Source organism: Pocillopora verrucosa, chromosome 3 (genome assembly GCF_036669915.1).
Source record: "Pocillopora verrucosa isolate sample1 chromosome 3, ASM3666991v2, whole genome shotgun sequence".
NCBI lineage: Eukaryota > Metazoa > Cnidaria > Anthozoa > Scleractinia > Pocilloporidae > Pocillopora > Pocillopora verrucosa.
The window spans coordinates 5,279,333-5,298,816 of NC_089314.1; the positions used below are offsets into that span (position 1 = coordinate 5,279,333).

Here is a 19,484-nt window from a genome sequence, read left to right on the forward strand (position 1 = left end):
AGTAAAATGTTCGAGAGAAGAAATAATCATAAACATTTTTTCTTTCTCATTAGTATCGACTTCCAAAAGTAATGGATAATGACCACCTAAAACAAAGAAGAAATAAATCAAATTTGTGATTTCACAGGGCTTCAATACGAAACAACTATACATATCTTTTATTTCCTACCACTTACAAGTGGCAGGAATGGCTGAAATGGCCTTCACGTGAACACAACAGAATCCTATGCGTGTATAACCATGTAGAACTATTTATTCGGTATCGAAATTACATCCCAAATGTCATGATATTTGACTGAAACTCAGCTTACCCATCTTTCGTTTAGACTTCGAAACTTGCTGCTTTTTACCACCGTTTCAATGTTTTCTTGTTGTTCAAAAGGTGGTAGGGCCATTGCAGACCGTGATTTTTTTTTACTTGAGAACCAGATCACAACACCCAAGCCTTTTCACGCTAAAATATTAAACTACTGAGATTTCCTTCGCCGCCGTAAGCCGCCATTTTATCTTTCCCTGAATACTAGTTCCCAAGCTTCGAGCCCGAAGGTCTCAGACATGCACTGAAATTATGATATTCGTTATTTCAGGGCCAATTTAGAAATAACGGTAATCGTTATCTTGGCGTCGAGATCATGCTGATCACAACTGAACGCACATTTACCCCTTTCCTCCGCCATCTTGAATGTTGTAAGACAGTGGAACCGAGTCCTTCTCTTTATTTAACACGGTAAAGAGCATTGGTAAAGAGTGCCACGAAATTACTATATCCATAAATTTGGTGCCAATTTAGAAATAACGATAATCGTAATTTCGGTCTCGAGATCATGTTGATGGAATCTAATGCTGACCCTTAGACCCCTCCCATTCCACCCCATTGTAAACTGCTTCCATCCAAATTTGTGCCGCTTGTTTTTATTTTATAGTGAAAAAAGAAAGAAAAATCCACTGGCATTACTTGCATGCTATGATTAGCAACACGGAATAGGGCTCTGGTTATGAATCGTTCAACTGGATTGGGCAGAGACGGAAAGACTTGATCGCGCAGGGGCTGGGACAACATGCTTCACGAGAGTGTTCGGTAAATGTTGTACTTGAGGAACCTTCGATCTACAAAGCTGTATACGACTGGTTTTTCAAAGTTTTAAGGTATGTGTGCTCATACATAAGGCTTATTAATAGTGATTTTCTCTTTCAGAGAGTTTATGTTCAATTTTATTTACGGCAATTTCAGTGTTCTGCCTGAAAAGGAGAACACTGGCCAATGCGCGAGATCACCGAAGCAAACAAATGAAATTACTTCCGCAGTGGAGCAAGGGCTGGCTATGTTACGACTTCGTCAAGTTCATTTCCCCTTCCTTTACTTATGCTTAAACGGCATGATTCTCCCCACAGCGTCTCTGAATTGTTTTGTTTTGTCTCAGCTCTTGCCTTGTTCGATCCAAAATTTACCAAGTAGCTTTGTTTATATAACTAAAATGAATATCGATCGTACGAAGGTAATCACTGTACTTGTACTCTGCAACACACAGCTTTATTTTTTATTATTAGAGAAATGGCATCAACAGCTTGATGTAAGCACCAGTTGTAAAGTCTGTAATATGATGAGTATATATAGTCTTGAAAAGTCTTTTAAATCACCATGAACATGAAATCACCATGAACACGACTAAGCACGTGCATATTCCAAAACATTCTGGAGTATTCTATCACATTACTTTGCACATATACATGTACTTTCTGTCCACACTAGCACACAAAGACTAGACAAAGACTTAATAATAATTTTCAGTCTTTGAAAATTTACCATTGCTGATTTTTCCCAAATTGCTCAAGAGAAGTCATGGGATTTCTTGTCAATGATATACATGCAAACATTTTTCTATCACAAATAATGTAATTGAGCATTTGTACTCTTTCTCTGTTATGTACAGTCAATAGCAGTAAGCATTGCACAGTGGCTCAGGCTTGCAATCCTCCCTCTCTTTCTTATGAGCTGTATAGCATAAAACTCTCAGAACATTTTGTTGAGGGCCCCTGGTGTGTTCTTTTCTATTTAACTTTGGTGCCGTCTTTGATATGCCAAGACTACCAGACTTCAAGCCAGTTGATTTTTTTGCTGTGTGAGTTGTTTTTGCTCCAAGCATTCTCTTTCAATCTCTGAATTTTAATGTTGTTTTATTCTCCTAACCTATCTTATGCTTGGTTTTAATGAGCTTTTGCAACTTTCTTGTTGGTCAATGTAATTAAAATTTGTTGTCACTCTACTTCAGCTTTCTGCACTTAATTTCAACTTTCTGCACTGTTTGAGATTTGTTGATGTGTTCTCAGTGGATGAGCTTGCTGAAATGTTTGCATGGAAATTTCACTAGGCTGGTAAAGAAAGTTTAAATTTGTCTTTTAAAAACCAAATTTATACAAGTTGACAGTTGTGTGATATCTTGATCAAAATTTGTCAATATTCTCCACTGACATGTCTAATAGACACTTCACTGACACTTCACTGCTACTTTACCAAGTATGAGTTTATATTTAGTTGAGGGGCTGTTAAAGCATGCCTAAAACTTCACTCATATTTACTCACTGCCAGCCAAGCCACTTTGTAAGAAAATAGGATAACATTATTGGAAAAGTTAATTAAAGTTTAAAAATGTCTTTATTCCCAAGTGCTGTGACCAGTTTCTTGCAGTTTCTTGTCTGTACATTCTTCTTCATCCTCTCTTATAGCCAAATTTGCATGGATGCGCAGGGTTTTATGGAGATGGTGTCATGACAAATAGAGTCAATGTTATTGTGCATCTGTTCAGAGGAAATCTTCCAGAGTGGGGTAGTCACTGAGAGAAGTTGAGAATTAAAAGTCTGATAAACATTGTCATGTATCAGTTGATGTATCAGTTGACACTAACAATAGCACACATTCTGTAATTTGCACTATTTAATTCTATTAATTTGATACTCTGAAATTTAGAAGTAGGTGCCAGGCTTTCAAGCCATTTAATTGATCGAGTTTATGTGAATTTAGGTAAAATTGGACAAATTTGTTCTATAGCCATTTTGCGGCCTTGTGTATAATTTAATGCATGATTTAACAGGCTTAGGTTAAGATGTTTGAATCGATTCTGTGTTCCACATTTACCTCAAGATATGTGCAAGGATTGGGACATTTTGACTGTACAGTTCCTATTTTTGAGACAGTGTGATCTGATGAAACAACATGGCCTCCATTGCAATCTTGGCACTTACTATAATGCCTTCTTTCTTGGTGTCATTTTTCTGCTGTTCAAAGATTTAAAGGAAATTATTACTGCCACAGGTTACAGAAAATTTGAAATTTAAAAAAAGATTAAATTTCAAGAAAATAACATATGAAGTTGTTAATCTTGGCAATGCTCCTTGTGTCCAGCTGACAGACTGCTGACCACTACATCGTTTCCCTTTGTAATGTAAGTTCAAGTTCATTTGTGAATGAAATCATGCATTTTCTTTTCCTTCTATTTTCATTGCTTATTAACATTTTCAATTATCTGGTACATTTCATGGACATGAAAGTTATTGGATCGGTACATTGGAAAATAAATTTGCATAATAAGCTGATGTTTTGTTTCCAAGAAAATCAATCCTTTTCCATGTTACTCTGAGGAACTATCAGTTCTTATAAACTGTATGTAACATGCTAAAGGTATAAATTTTAAAGGTGGAGAGGATGGCTGTGAGGGAAGGTTCCGAGTTCAGTACTCATAAATGAAATTGCTCATTGACACTTAGTCATGAAAATTTTTTATTATTTTTCAAGAAAAATTCAGGGAAAAATGAGTGAATTTTAGAATAATATGATTGTGGCAACCATTTATTATCTTTTCAAGACTATGGTTAATTTTGCAAACATGCTCTTAAACAGATCAAGGTTGTGCCATACTTTCAAGGTTTGGACTTGAAGAAAAACACCACTTGTAAAGTTGTTTGCCTTTTCTTTAGCCTACATTTTTGCATCATAAATAACTCACTGGCACAATACATACACCTGTATTAACTCACAGTTATTTGTATTAAGGATACTTCTTGCATGTATTAAGTCAATTAGGTTTTAAAAACTGAGAAAAAGGCTGACATGATATATTTTTTTTAAGAAAAATTTTTCTTAATACATTACAAACAATAAACAATACATTTTCCAACAAACAACATGGGGTTATAATTATACTGGTTTTCCTCAATCCATCCACAACATTTTGAACTCTAATTTGAACTGGAAGCAGTGGATTCTTGTTAGAATGTTGAGGATGAGGAGACACTTATCTCTCACAGTGTCATTCTCAGCCCAAGAGTATAGATGAATATCTGAAAACTATCAGCAGAGGGGAATGTTTGACAAATTATTATAGATTATGGTGGCAGAGGGGCTGGGAATGGGGGGTTATAAGTTCCTGTGATGAAACCAGGTTAAGTTCCTTCAACACTCAGCCACAAAACCCATGACAGGTAATCTGTATTTCCTAAATAAGTTAAAAAATTAAGCTTGAATTAATTGTAATTAAAACTGCATCCTCATGCTATCTCATTTGCTTTCCAGAGATCTGGTAGCTTTCTCTTTATATGCCCGATGGGAAAGTGAAACACTTGCTCTACTGATGGAGAGTTATAGGTGTGGTCAGACAATGGAGTTGCATGGTAATTTGTCAATGTGAAGTTGATGAAGATGAAGAAATGCACTTTGATTAAACCTCAATATTGCACTTTTAAAATTCTTTAATATGATCGGTTCGCTACATTACATCCATGCTTTCATTATTACCTAACAGCATACTCCTCCCCCTCAGAACATTTTGTGGCTTTTGACAGCTAGCTGTTGGATCTGATTATGACCTTTAATTTTTGTTTATCTCTGGTTTGAATGTTCCTTTTCAATTATTCATTGTATTTCCTGTTGTTTTCTCACATGAAGTGGTATTATTCTGCCTTTTTGCTTTTGTTCTTGTTGACTAAGCCCACTATCGGCGCAGGGGCTTGGGATACATGATTTAATTCATTATTCAAACATTAAAGCTTTGGCGAGTAGCACAGATGATGCTATGTTGGAGCATCTTGAATGTGCTCCTGGCTTAAGTCATGTGTTGGGTTATCTTATTATCTATTGCTGTCACTTATTACAGGGTCAATTACTTAAATCTGACCAGTAGGATTTGATTTCTAAATTCTTTGTCATCTTTGCTTGTGGTGGTCCTGAGAACTGATTGGCACAATTGAACTAGGTTAAAAATGTTTGTTTCCTATGATGTGATCTGTTTATCTCTTGGACAAGACCCCAGTAATAGAATTTATTCCTTTCTTTAATAAAACTAGGCACACCAAATAATGATGAACTACAGGAATTAGGCAAAAAAATTGGTGTCAAGTGGGATACGTTTGGGCGTTGCCTGGGAGTGGAGGAGCCAGAACTAGAGAATATAGAACAAAGACACAAGGATTTGGAGAAGAGAGGGTATGCCATGTTAATGCACTGGAAACAGAAGAATGGTTCTGAGGCAACTTATCAAATTTTGAAAGCTGCTTTACAACATAAACTCGTGCAGCGCAAAGACTTAGCAGAGCAAATTTGTGACAATCACGGTAATTATTTTCAAAAACTTTAATTAATTAGAAATAATTGAAATGATTTATTCCATGACAGTGAATTTTGTACTAAGCAGACGCTGGCCAAAGTTTGGTTTCCTTTCCCATGTTTACTGTAAACCAAACCTGCTTTAAGAGGACATCGCTTTTAAGTGAGGACATCGCTATTAAGTGAGGACATCACTATTAGGTGAACGCATGCAGACACTTAAATTAAGCCCATCTGTAACCCAAAACCAGGCAGTTAAAATATTTTATTATCAGTGTACAAATGATGGGTGGGTTGGGGGGGGGGGGGGGGTAAGGGGGTTATGGTGGTAGGTTGTTTAATTGTCCTTTAACAGATTCTGACGTCATACCTTAAGCCTGAGACCCAGCTGTTAACAATTCGTCTTAAATTGTACATGCCATTGACATGTATCATGGGTGAACATTCACCATTTTAATGATTGTTTTTAATCGGGATTTTGTTTTCTTGAAACAGACATACCAGACGTACCCAGAAATCATTTTGATGTGAAAATCTGCCGGTGTAAACTTGCAGAGCATTACAAAAGAACCGCCACGGTGCCAACTTCTGTGTGGTCCAAGAAATGTGCCGTGAATATTCACAAGATCTACACTCGACTGTCCTTGGTGAAAGAAGAACAAACCCCAGCTGGGTCGTCACAGGCTGGACTGAATCACTACACTGATGTGCTCACTGAAAACAAGAACGGATTGCCTTCAAACAGGATACTCTTGCAAGGGCAGACTGGAATCGGGAAGAGTACGTTTGTGAAGAAACTGGCTATGGACTGGGCTGAACTTGACGAAAACAGGTTGACAGATGAACAGAGAGCTATCCTGAAGAAGTTCGAGCTTGCTGTTATTATTGATCTCAAAAAGGTATCTAAATACCAAAACCTCAGAGATATCATAAGTGCCTCCCATATTTTTGCCGATGAGGACACAGCCATGAAGGACGGTCTGCTGAATTACATCACCCACAACCAAGACAAAGTTCTCCTCGTTTTTGATGGATACGACGAATATCATTTCGGAAGCAACTCTGATATCTTTGAGATATTCAAAGGAAACAAGCTGAGAAACTGTTGTGTGTTGATAACAACACGAATTTCCAAAGCGGATGAGCTGAAAGAGTTTAAGGACGTGCATGCTGAGATCACTGGGTTCAGTGAAGAGGACATGTACTCCTTTATGGTCAGAATGCTTGGTGACGAAATACAAGCCGGCGCATTACGGTTTCATCTTTGGAAGCGAAACCTGTACGATCTGGCGAGAGTTCCGCTACTTCTCCTGTTCTTTTGCACTTTGTGGAAAAAAGGAAGCGCACAGAGCTTTCCTGACTCCAAAACAACATTGTACATTGAAATCGTTCAGTACGTTTTGAATCATAATGCAGCGAAATGTTCTCCTGCTAACTTTCACAAAGTTGAAGATTTCAAAGAGATTCTGGCTAAAATTGGAAAGGTGGCGTTAGAATGTCTTATGAAGGACGATCATGTATTCGAGTATGATCAACTGTCCCATGCCAACCGGATTTGCGAAGAAAGTCGGATTATAGGCTTACTTCAAGTCAGTGAGTACTCAGAGAATCTTCGACCAGCAGGGATGGTATCGTTTATTCACAAGAGCATACAAGAATTCTTAGCAGCTTGGTATATTAACTACAGATGTGTTCCTGAAGGAAATCTCGGTGAAATTAATGACCGCACCCGAACTTTGGACGACTTTAGATCCTTAGAAAATGTTTTTCAATTTGTTTGCGGTTTGTCTGATGATGGAGCAGTGAAAGTTTTTGAACATTTGAAATCGGTTAGAATTTCTGACTCAGAACTGGATTTGTCAAATTTGATACCCGATGGGACCGACGAGCCACTGTGTGACATTAGGAAGCGCCAGTGTTTTATTACCCTGGTAAATAGTTCATTTGGTGAAGTTCAAACCAAAACTGAAGTCTTAAGACATTATTTAAATTGCACTGATGGGATCATCTTTGTTGAGGGAGAATCAGTTCGTGAAATTATACCCGAACGGAGAATTTTAAATGGAATTACTCTTAATGGTGTGGTTTGGTTTGTAAAGGAAATTTTTCATCAAAAGGCGATGAAAATATACGAGTGGATCGAGTTTCTCGAGTGTTTGGACGTTCCCCTTAGGATGACTGAGAATTCAGTGGTTGTCGCAGTCGGGGAATTTTTAAGAAAGTTCGAAGCTATCAGATGTTTTCGGTATTGTTTGTGTTTTTTCACGTGCATTCTTCATTACCATAACGGTCAGGCGTTTTTTTACATCACTCGTTTGTACCTGAAGTGTAATATCCATGCTGACTTATTTGATGTCACCAACTTGACTTCCACTCCATCCCACTCCACAAGTTCGTCATCAGAGGGATTCTGTTTGAAATATCTAAGCTTTCTTCACATTTATACAGATGTCAACGAGCGAACGATGAAATGTCTTGTTACCATTTTTAGAGATTGTAAGAATTTAAAAAATATTTTATGTGAGAGAGTAACTAAATGTACTTGTGAACTTCTTCAATATGTACCAAACCCCAGTACGTGTCGGGTAGAGCTTGGTTATTCCCTATTATTTCCTTTAGACTGGCCGTCACTGACGTCAGCCGACGTAACGAAGCTCGCTGGTTTGTTACCACAGTTTAACAATCTAGTCTCACTTAACCTTAACTTGAATAACTGTTGTGCTGAAGCAACAAACAAACTGGTTTCTAGTATCACGCATAAGACTCTTGAGAAACTGGGACTGCATGGCATTACACTGACTCCAGTCACAGCCGCCACGCTTGGTCGGTCAATTTCTAAAATGTCGTCCTTACGTGAGCTCTCGATAGCTGGGCCGAGAAGAGGGTTTCTAGAAACAAACGAGATTGAGGCATCACCAACAGGATTAGACAGAACATCTCTGGTTTCACAATTATTTACGTTCAACACAGGAGGTTGTCGTTTCTTGCCCAGTTTGTGTACTTTAAATCTTTCGTTTTTAAATTTGAATGTACGGGACTTACGTGAGCTGTTGGATAATTTGAAATTCTTTTCAGAGCTGAGACACTTTTGCCTATATGGCAATCCACTGGGTGACGAGCACACGGTTCAATCTATGGTGAAAAAAGCACTGCCTCGGGTTTATGTTTCTTATTGGTAACGCTATGTTCATTCACCAAGTGAAGGACACAGACGTTTGCACTGACAGAAGGAATGATTGTCTTTAGTATCGCGTCACTTAAGTATCACGTCTGCCACTTACATTGCCTGATTTCATGGAATGTCAATTGTAACAACAGGCAATGGAACTTGTCTCCAGCTACTTGTTAATAATAATAATAATAATAATAAACTTTATTTACGTGTCAAATAAGATAGCAGTTTCCCACTAAGTAAGGACACCTAAACTAAACTAATCTAATCTATATAAAACTAAGCATTAAAAATTTATTGGAATATGATAAAAGAGCTCTTCCCATATAAAACTACCCTACCCCGAAATAGTAGACCCCATGTTTATAATACCCTACCCTGTATAAGATAATAACCTTAATATAATGAGATAATAAGATAATAATAATTACAATAATATGATCTTGATAATATTTAAAATATTTAAGATTTACATAAAATACAGTTCTTGCAATTATTTGAAGAGATTAAACTTTGTATATCTACTTTATGTAAAGCGTTTTTAAATTCTTGCAGCGTTCTTAGTGCTCTTATTTTTCCATCTAACTTAGACCAGATTACTGGACCTAAGTACCTAAGAGAGTGCTTGTGAGAGCTTGTTAGATGACTCGAGGTTACATTTTATTTTAGGTTAGAATCAAGAATTATTAAATAATATTTTAATTTTAACGTAGAAAGGTCTGAATGTATGAAAAACTTTCAATAGGTAATTAAAAATTCACGGAATTGGATCAGCCTGTCCAAGTTTTATTCATTTTTTTTTTCGGTACGTAAGAGGAGCGTATAATGTCGAGCGCGCGGAGCGAGAATCCTTGCGGAGCACGAAAAAACGAAGAGAATAATGTTCTCGACGAAGACTTAATAAAAAGACGGTTTCTCGACTTCTGCTCAAGTCATTATCATCTTTATAACTTTTTCCCTCACGTCACTACGAAATGGCGTGTCAAGTTTAAATCAATATGAGTCTGCTTCAGATAAGCCTAAATTCATTTTGTCTCCATAATTAGTGAAGGCAAATATGTAAACAAGAGCAGTTTTTATATTTGAAAAAAAGTATTTTTCAATGCGATCATAGCATGCAGATACTTGGACGGGCTCTGAAAACAGTGCTCTAAACGATGAGCTAAGACAAAGTGGATGGTCTGTGAACAGGTCACCATAGGATATTTTCTTTTAAAATTTACGTTAAAAAAATAACATTTCATTGCATCCTACCTTAAGTCTAGAATTGATAGATATTGATGTAGAACAGTTTCCTCCAAGGTCAGAAATAGTATAGTTCCTCAAATTGGCATGTCAGTTGTCCATAGTCTACTTCATACTTCTGTCATCATCAGGGAACACACAGAGGGAGAGACTTTTTAAAAAAAAAAAAAAAAGAAAAAGAAAAAAGAAGTCCTGCTAAGCATGCCTTCACCCCCCTGCCTTGTTGGCTTAAGGTGATGGGTTTGCCTTAAGCCTACCTCCTCCCTCCCCTATTCAAAAATTTGCCAATTGACTTAATGCACGTGAAGAGTTCTTATAACTATTAATAAAGGGTGTAAGTTTCTAAAGAAACCAAGGTGCTGTGTTGGGGTAGATGGGGAGTATAACAAGATAATTTTAGTTTCACCAACTGAGTTGATAATGTAAATTGGCTTTCGTAAAGAGTTTCTAAAGCTGTTTTTTGTTTTTCTGAAGCCTCTCAGCAGGCCAGCCTTAAAAATCTGATTGGCTGTAATGAGTAAAGCTTTAAACCACAGTCAAAAATGTTAAGGAAGGCTGTAGGTTTGTCTGCCCGTTGTCAAAACCTTGGGTACTGTTTCTTCCCATATAGACCTCCCAACCAGTAATTAGCATTTATATATGCCTGACTGCGTCTTTTGCAAGGCAAAAAGCTCCCCAGAGGACTCTATCAGAGTTTCTTGGGCAACAGCTTTCTTGCCAAATTTGTTTGCTATTTTTCTAGAATTAAAAAAAACAGCTGTTCTTTAGTAAGCCAGCCAAAATATGGGGAGTTATAGAGGTGTATGTACTCCTTGTTGGTATATCCCATGTCCAGTGTAGTATCTTAATTTCTCTTTCATTCCCCACCTGGCCTGCATATTTATACCAAAACATAATATTATTGCTATTCTTAATATAAAATTTGTGCCACAACAAAATATGGAGGAAATAGTGTTCAGTGCAACATCACTTTAAGCACACAAGTGCAACTACCATTCACTTTTCAGATGAGAGGTTTATTCCATTTTCATCATTTATAGCATAAAATTATTTTATTATTTTTTAAATGAAAACTGATTTTCATCTCAATCAAATCTCCACTCTAGCCATGAAATACAATTCAGCAATTGCTACAATGAATGCCAGCAAAACTCCAATAATCACTTGCTGAAACAAAAAGAAACAATAATGATCAGTTATATGATTCCAACCAGGTCAGGGATTACTCAGTTCACAGCCCTCTTTTAGCTGAACTGTCAGATTAAAAATCACTTTGAATTCTCCATGTTTGTTGACAAGGGTTCATAGGTTAATTTTAGACTGTTATTGACCAAAAGTTACAACTGAAGAGGTTTTCCAAAGGCCATGATTTTGGGTCAAAGTTAATCTCAACTTCACAAACATTTCTTACTCTGGCTAGCTTTAACTTGTGCCAAGGGAATTTTTCAAAACATATAGAAGCCCCAATCTCTGAGCATGGAGGATATTTTATGAGTGGCTTTGTAGCTCTGTGAATCTCCACCACTTTTACAGACATGTGTTAATAATTGTTTCTATAATAAGTAAATACCACAACAACACAGAAAGCAAAAAATAAGCCTGTTTTTGTTGATAAACCAAGAAATAGTCTGAAATTGAACTCTTGAGGTGTGATTTTGACTTATTCCTTTGGGTACTCAGAGGTAAATAGTACTTGCTAATCACTTCCAAACTAGCCAATCGGCATGTGCAAAAAATACTATTTACCTGTGTGGGAAGGGGGGGGGGGGGCAGGGGGTATACTAAAACCTCATAGAATTATAATGGGGGGTCCATATTTTTCCCTTAAAACTTGCTTTAGTCTAAGCTTCTCCCTACTCCAGAACTACAGCTGTAAGTATTGTTGCATAACACCTTTCAAAGTTACATACCACAGCAATGGAAGGAAAAGCGTACTGTGATGCAATGTAACCAAATGTGAATGTTGCAATTATTGACAACAGGAAGTTGATTATTGAAGACAACTGTTTGCCAACAGAGCGAACTGAAAGGAAAAACATGAGTTACAGTTTTAGCATGTGTTGGATGAAACAAATTGGTCACAGATATGAATTACCGGTACTATGAAAAACCCACAAGGAAATAAATAGTGATATCAACCAAATGTTTAACAGATTTAAGTGATATTGCAGAGAAAAAGACTGAGCTTAAAGTACAGCTTGCCTGAAAGGATCATTTCTCCAACATGAATTATTTTATTAAATTTTTATCAGATTCCACTACAGGACAACCAGAACTCACCAAAATTTATATCACTCCCAACCTGAGGCTCTTAAGTACAGTTTGTAGTGGCACCCAATTAGTATCTTGGAGACATGGGTTTGAATCACATTGAAGCTAACATTTTTTAAGCTTCTTTTCTGCAATTGCCTTAATTGTAGCTCACCAATAAGGCTCATTTCTCCACTTGAGTTTCATCTGCATGTTAAAATGATGTAATTACTTTCAATAAAATTGTCAATACTCACCTTCTTGTCCAAATTGCATTCCATCAGTTTGATGCCACTACAGAGCAAAATGAAAAAATGGAAGTTAAGCTAAAAAATGATCTTAAATAATGGAACCAAGCACACACACACAAGCTCCAAAATTCACCATTTTTTAATGGACCAAAGGACTCGTCAACTTTCTGACACATATATGTTCCATTCTTACATTTATTTTTTTCGGAATTCCTTTTGATGTTCAAAACCAACATTTCTTAATTGGGCATGTGGCAGCTATGGTTGCAAACTATGTAACCACCCCCCCAAACTGCAAGCATTGCAATATTGAAAGTTTCAGCTCTAACCCTCTACACCCTAAAATCAGTATGCATATTTCCATACTGTTCTCTAGACATTTTCTAAGATGCCAATATGGAGAATTTGTCTAACAATCAAGAGCTTCTTTAGTGAGTGATCAGCTCCTTTATTCTCCTGACCTTAATTTTTGATTCAAGGATGATATGGTGAGGAGAAATTAGATGCCAGTCATTCTTAGGAGTTACAAGGTTAAATTCAGGTCAGTCTACTCATTTTTGTACTGTCCCACCACTCTGCCTTGAACAAAGTTAAAGGTTAATATTCTCAGGTTACCCCAGGAAAAAAAATTGCTTACAAGGTCAAAGTCTTTATAGTGGTCTCTTCTCAAGAATTTGTCTTTGCTTGGTTTCCCTGTGCCCCAATGTCTCAGCCCTACCAGAAATGACTCCCTAACTGTTAAGATGCAGACAAAGATTCTAGGCATCCCAGGATTGAGAAAATGACATAAAAATTATCTGAAAGTAAGTTTTCAATGACTTAACATATCACAGAAGGAAAATTAGCATTTTTATCTAGCTTCATCAAAAGCAGAATCAGTACAAGAGAATAATAAGCTCCCACTCCTTGATTAAGTGCCCTCTTTACAATAAGGGCCCTTCCTTTTATCCAAAATTATGAATAACTGTTCAAGTGCTTATTTGAGGAAATATGGTTTATACTCTTTCATGGCAGAAAAAAATTTATGTTTCAAGAGCAATCTTTTTCCTTGATCAAGAAATTTTCAGGATCATGCATTACCTTTCGCTCAATATTTGAAACCATTCTTTCATACTCCAATATCCTGTTCTGCTTTTAGACATGCTATGAATTCTGGACTCTGACTGAAAAAAAAATTAATGCTATTCATATTAGACAATTTGGATAGATGTGTACATGTAAAGTAAAATTTACAGTCTGATAAAAAGACAAAGGAGAGAGAGTCAGTGGCTAAATTCAAACTGGGCAATTAAGGAGACTTTTCAATTATTACAATAAATTTTATCACCTACCTTTTTCTGGTAGTTTTAGCAGCTCTACATAAATTTCACTTCCACAGAGGAACTCGTATAAATACATATTTGAGCTTGAATCTGGAAAGAAATGAAATAAAATACTCTTAGATAGGTAAACATTTATTGGTTTGTCTCATGATGTTAAAATCAGGCTATCAGTTGTATTGATCATGATGTTTCCACTTTTATACTACTAATCTTCCTACTTTAATACAAATTCCAAATTAATTACATTGAACAAGTCAAACTTACAAAAAAAACCTCCAAACTTTTGATAGAAATAAGATAAATAGGATAAAAAAATTGGCACTGAAGTTATCATAAAAATAATTATTAACCAATTTCTTCCAATAAAAATTGGCACTGAACTTATCATAATGATAATTAAACAATTTCTAGAGAAAGACTGGTAAGGTGTTATATTCCCTGATGCTGAGAGGTAATTTGTTCCATGCCTGACAAACCCAAGTAAAAACAGAATTCTTAAAAGTTTCTGTATGACTAAAAGGGAAATCAAGTTTTAAATAATCAATATTTCTCAAAGGCTTGTTACAAGAGTGAAACTATACATTGCCAAAAATATCCAAATCATATAGATTCTTAAAGGATTTTAAAAAAGAACACTTAATCATGAATTACCCTTCCATATGGTAATTAAAGGTAAGAAATTTAATTTACTAACTAAAGGCACTTGTATTTAGTAAACTCCTTGCCAAGAATGAATCTTGTGGCCTTGCATTGAATTTGTTCTAAGTTGGTAATGTTTCTTTTAGTGTAGGGTGACTGCACCTGAGTAATGTAAAGTAACTTTTTAGTCCTAGTGTCAACTATATCTTTACATGTCCTTTAGAGCAAATTAAGAATTCTTTGGGCTCTGGAAGAGATAATATCAATGTAGAGATTCTGGCTCAAATTGTAGCTGATCAAAATACTTAGATCTTTCACAACAGGAACATGTTCCAACTTAGTTTTACCAAGAAAATACTCTCTCTCATAGATACATTTAAAGCATGCCACCCTTACAACCTCACACTTTTTGACATTGCACTCCATTCCCCAAAGGTGTAACAACTCAAATAACTTATTTAAGTCTTCCTGTAATTTATCACCATCATCTTGGCCAAGAACTACATGAAAACACTTAGAATCATCAGCGAAGAGTGTAGTGATGTAGCCCCTCAAATTACACCAGGCATGTCATTTATGTAGATCAAGAAGAGCAGGGGTCCTAGAAGAGATCCCTGGGGGACTCCAGATATAACTGGAAGAAAATCAGATGCCAAATTATCTATCACAACCTTGTGTCTTCTACCAGATAAATAAGATCTAAATCAAGCTAATAGAGAACCCTTGATACCAAGGCACTTGAGCATAAACAAAAGTTTTTTATGGAGCACTTGATCAAATGCCTTGGAAAAATCAAAATAAATGACATCTACTTGTCGCCTCATTTCAAGAGCCCTAGCAAATTGATGAACTACTTGGGTTAATTGAGACATAGTTGATCTGCATGGCAAAAGGCCATATTGCCATTGTGTAATATAAGGGGATATAACTGACCAGACTATAAACTTGCCTTTGCAGTAATTTAGAAAGCACATCAAGAAGTGAAATGCTTTCATAGTAAGACCCTAGAGACTAAGAATCACTGTTATAAACAGGGTCAAGATTAGCATCTTTCCATTTTTAAGAAAAGCCCCCTGCTCCAAAGAAAAATCAAATTATCTGCGTAAAGAAGGTGAAATTTCCTCCACACACTCTTGTAACAACTTAGGGGAAGGTTCAGTGAAGCTTTGATGATATCAAGTAACTTTAGTTGTTTAAGATTATAGTTAAGGCTTAATTTTAACTCACACAATTTGTATTCAACACTATGTTTAGTCAGTGAAGGCAATTAGAAGTGCTACCATGATCAGGTGGAGCAAAAACCTAATGAAAAAAAAAGCATTGAATAAATTAGCTTGATCAATGGGTCTGGTGGCCTGCATTGATGGATCCCTAATAACCCCTGGAATTTTCCTACTTTTTGTAATATGATCGAAATTTATGAGGATTGTCTTTTAGAACAGCACTAAGGTTACATAAGTGATTACTCCTCTTAAATTTGACCATTCAAAGAGTCTTTCATCTTAGCTTTATGCCAGATTTGGTTCTTCTTTCTGATCAACTGTAATACTTCTCTGTCAATCCATGGAGGCCTGTTGGCATCCCTGATTAACACCTTAGGGACAAATTCATCCACACGTGATAGAAACATGTGCAGAAAGAAACAGGAGCTCTTTGGACAAAGGTAAGAGATTGGAATCTTTTCAGAGCTTATTGTACAATGCTTAAACAACGAGAGTGGCGAAATTTCCAGAGAACTTAGATTTCTTACAAGTTATTTAATTTCTTTTGAAATCATTGTCTCAGTGATTCTTGATTCTAACACCTCGAAGAATACATTGTGTTTGTCACCCCCATATAGCAATGACTGAGTCAGGACTGAAACAGTTTTAATGATCATCCATTTCAGTGTGACAGATGACAGCGTTAGATCTTTGGCAATCAATCTGAGGACCCCTGGACATAAGTATTCAGTTTTTCATATAACAGACAGACAAGGAACCAAACCTAAGGCACTTAACAGATTTGTGCCAAAAATAAAATCACCAGATTTGTTAGTCTTGGGTCAAACTGATCCTCAGTAGTGTGTATACTTTCAATTCCATAATATGACAGTACAATGCAATATAGAATTATTTTGAGGCAAAAGAGGAAACACGGCCCTTCAGTTTCCTCTGGTCACAAGTAAATCATATAACCCATTGGATTTGAGAAAGTGTGCCATTAGTTTTTATTATCACTCATGAGTTTGCTGTTATTTCCAACAATCAATCTCAGCCAGATTCAACTGATCGCAGAAAATGTTGTGTCACTAATTACATGCTGTATGTGTCCTATCAGTTATTGTCCTGGTATGTGTAGGTGTGGGTTTATATTCAGAAAATGGAGCTACCCCCTCTAATCATTCTAAGCAGCATATGGCAGTTTGCAGCCTTTCCCTACATCTTGGCAGTTGGAAAAGCCACAAAACTCGAGAACAAAAATTTATCTTTCAAACTGGCACTCTTAATCCCCATGGTATCAATGAGCGCTTTTAATTCAACTAATTTATTCTTGTTTTCTTGTTTTTCCAAACTCCCACCAATAGTGTGGGAATAAACTTAAATTTAAGTTTGGTGCAAATATTACATCCATTTTGAACTCAATGGCAATCTTTACACTCAAATTGGCTCTAACAAGTTTGATTCATTCATAAATTGTGACGTACAATTTTTTTTATCATAAATGGCAACTTTTGCCCATGCCAAGTTTTTCATAAACCAGCTATTAAAATATTGCAACTGACCAGAGTCCTCAACACAAAACTGTATTTTGGTGTTAACTTGATTATGTGATTTCCAAGTGAATGTAACCAGGTGGTGTTTGAACTTCATGTTCTACAATTTAGGTCTGAAATCTTACTTAGAATTTCAAGTTAACTAACTAAACATTTGTTGGCTTGTTAGATATGACAATTTGCTAGGCCTGGGTTGTTCAAATCTGGGTTAAGATAACCCAGGGTTAGCATGGAATTTGATTTCAGGACTGAAAGCTTGAAAAGAAAATTCAGTTCATATCTTTTTGCTTGCAATTTGATCATTGGATGTTCTAAAAAGAATAGGGTAAATTTTCTCTAAAAGGCTTTGGAAAAAAGAAATATAGAAACCTGGATTAAAATTTAACCCTGGGAAAGCACTTAAATCAGCCTTTGAACAACTGGGCCCTGATGATTTTGAAATCTTGTAAATAATTTTGAAATCTCACAAATGATTAGATTCTGAGTTGCACTTCACTCCAATCCATCAACATCATTTAGTACAGTGAGCTCTTATTAGCTGCTGGTTATTTATTCCTAATTCCGATTTACTTTGGTCATTTTTTGTTTAAGTTTAAATCTATGACCATTAACCAAATACTGTTTCAAATCATGGTTGATTTTACCTTAAACTGAGTCAAAGGAATGGCCTCTGGCCTCTTTAACCTGGGGTCCTCCCATGTTGTCTTGTGTGTAGTGTGATCAATAAAGTAGCTGTGAAAAAATGACCGATAAAAGAAATATCTAATAACCATTGAGGACTTATGTAAAAGTAAATCAATAAATCTTAAAAATTGATTATAGTGTTCAAAGTCGATAAAAACAATCAATCTTTTTTCTACCCATTCTAACCCCCCTTATTTGTTTTTCAACCAATAGGCTGCACTTTCCATTAGTTTACCCTTTAAATAATCCAACCTGGAAGCAAATTATTTACAAACTATTCTTGTGTTCTCCCAACACCTTGCCTAAGTTATTACACCTGTAAACTGATAGAAAGTGTGGTTTATTGTTTTAAATAAAAAACTGCAGGTTTATTTGTGTAATAAATGATTGGTTTTTTATTAGTCTTGTGCTAATAGTATCTCAGTTACTTCATAAAGAACAATAACTCTCTACAAACATTATTTTATTATCCATTATTTGGTTTTGATAATAAGCATCTTCACTGAAGGCCAATAACAACATTTTTTCTTTTCTAACAAATAATTTTCCCTTTCACTCCCAAGATCTAAATATCAATAATCCCAACTCTCTGACAAACATTTCTCATAATTTTGACTATGAGAATTTAGCATTAGATCACACAAAATCCCATGGTAGAGTTTTATTTTTTTTCCTATCAACCCTCCGCTTAAAAATGTATTAACAGGCATTGTAAGGAGATAACCCTAATAGTCTCTCCCTGCGAGCGAAATGCTTGTCTGGCTTATGAAAATGATAACCAAAGATAGTTTGCTTGTTTCTTGAACTTAGACTTTTAAGGAAAGATTTCCTTACAACCTTGCACTATTCTAAAACAAAACATTAGTCCAGAATGTAAACTTTTATTATTTTTTTTTTGTTCATTTTTTTGAGATCTGTATGCATAATGACCTATGGGTTTTTCTGACATCTTGCCAATAGTTGGCTAACTTTTGCATTGAAATTAGCCAAGAGTAAACCAAGCAGGACATTTCAAAATCACGACGAGCCAGTAGCTGTTAGCTACAAATACAATGAAACTGTTTTTCATATAATCAGTGTAGTTTATGCATACTCTAGCAAGAGTGCAACTTAAGCATAGATTCGAATATACTTACTATCTTCCGATGTTGCCATCATACTTAGTCTCCCAGCCTGGTGGTAAAGGTTGATTTTGCCATGATTGGAATTGTGTCCAAGTGTTCGCCATCTTTGTTTTCACTTCTTGGCAAAAACATTGCAATTGCTACGTCGTGTGATTCAACTTCAAATATCCCTTGTAATGCTCGCGAGGGGAAGTTAGCAACTTTCCAGCATTCTACGAGCACAATCGGGAAAGGCGTAACTTGTTGGATGGATCAAAACGCCTGAGGAAGGTTGAAGTGAGGGGTGCGGAGTAAGCGTGACGAGGATTAAGGGAGTGGGAGTGCAGATACATAATCATTCAAATGATAATAATAATAAATAATTGTAATATACTTCCTCTCAGTGGACCCCGTATCAATCCGGTTTGCCTTGTTTTTATTGAATCATTCACCGCACAGGGGTTAAG

At 36.1% G+C, this 19,484-nt stretch overlaps 2 protein-coding genes across 13 annotated transcripts; one reads left to right on the forward strand and one right to left on the reverse strand.

Moving 5' to 3' along the window:
- The first annotated feature begins 901 nt into the window (after nucleotides 1–901).
- On the forward strand, nucleotides 902–9,651 carry LOC131770946 (uncharacterized). The gene is made up of 4 exons (XM_066163211.1): nucleotides 902–1,146; nucleotides 4,568–4,665; nucleotides 5,338–5,604; nucleotides 6,092–9,651. The coding sequence occupies exons 2-4, from the start codon at nucleotides 4,626–4,628 to the stop codon at nucleotides 8,773–8,775; spliced, it is 2,991 nt and encodes a 996-aa protein (XP_066019308.1). The 5' UTR covers nucleotides 902–1,146; nucleotides 4,568–4,625; the 3' UTR covers nucleotides 8,776–9,651.
- A 1,357-nt stretch (nucleotides 9,652–11,008) lies between these two features.
- On the reverse strand, nucleotides 11,009–19,439 carry LOC131770947 (transmembrane protein 199). 12 transcript variants are annotated; one of them, XR_010716879.1, is made up of 10 exons: nucleotides 19,051–19,437; nucleotides 17,875–17,962; nucleotides 15,703–15,777; nucleotides 14,531–14,637; nucleotides 13,846–13,926; nucleotides 13,595–13,677; nucleotides 13,152–13,249; nucleotides 12,521–12,557; nucleotides 11,924–12,036; nucleotides 11,009–11,180 (listed from the first exon to the last, which is right to left on the reverse strand). XR_010716879.1 is itself a non-coding variant. In XM_066163226.1 (9 exons), the coding sequence occupies exons 6-9, from the start codon at nucleotides 13,616–13,618 to the stop codon at nucleotides 11,103–11,105; spliced, it is 252 nt and encodes an 83-aa protein (XP_066019323.1). In that variant the 5' UTR covers nucleotides 13,619–13,677; nucleotides 13,846–13,926; nucleotides 14,531–14,637; nucleotides 15,703–15,777; nucleotides 17,875–17,962; nucleotides 19,051–19,425; the 3' UTR covers nucleotides 11,009–11,102. The 12 variants fall into 12 exon arrangements, 6 of the variants coding, with proteins under 6 accessions (XP_066019323.1, XP_066019322.1, XP_066019324.1 ...); XR_010716878.1 differs by having other exon boundaries at nucleotides 14,531–15,109; nucleotides 19,051–19,436; XR_010716880.1 differs by lacking the exon at nucleotides 14,531–14,637 and having other exon boundaries at nucleotides 19,051–19,436.
- Between the last annotated feature and the right edge of the window lie 45 nt (nucleotides 19,440–19,484).

What these genes read in the sequence shown, in the direction of transcription:
- LOC131770946 (XM_066163211.1), top strand. Translation starts at nt 4,626, where the DNA reads ATGGAGAGTTATAGGTGTGGTCAGACAATGGAGTTGCATG. An exon ending in TCAGACAATGGAGTTGCATG is followed by an intron (nt 4,666 to 5,337) that starts GTAATTTGTCAA and finishes TAATAAAACTAG; the next exon opens with GCACACCAAATAATGATGAA. An exon ending in GCAAATTTGTGACAATCACG is followed by an intron (nt 5,605 to 6,091) that starts GTAATTATTTTC and finishes TTCTTGAAACAG; the next exon opens with ACATACCAGACGTACCCAGA.
- LOC131770947 (XM_066163229.1), bottom strand. Translation starts at nt 13,618, where the DNA reads ATGGTTTCAAATATTGAGCGAAAG. An exon ending in AATGCAATTTGGACAAGAAG is followed by an intron (nt 12,037 to 12,520) that starts GTGAGTATTGAC and finishes TTTTCCTTTCAG; the next exon opens with TTCGCTCTGTTGGCAAACAG. An exon ending in CTTTTCCTTCCATTGCTGTG is followed by an intron (nt 11,181 to 11,923) that starts GTATGTAACTTT and finishes TTTTTGTTTCAG; the next exon opens with CAAGTGATTATTGGAGTTTT.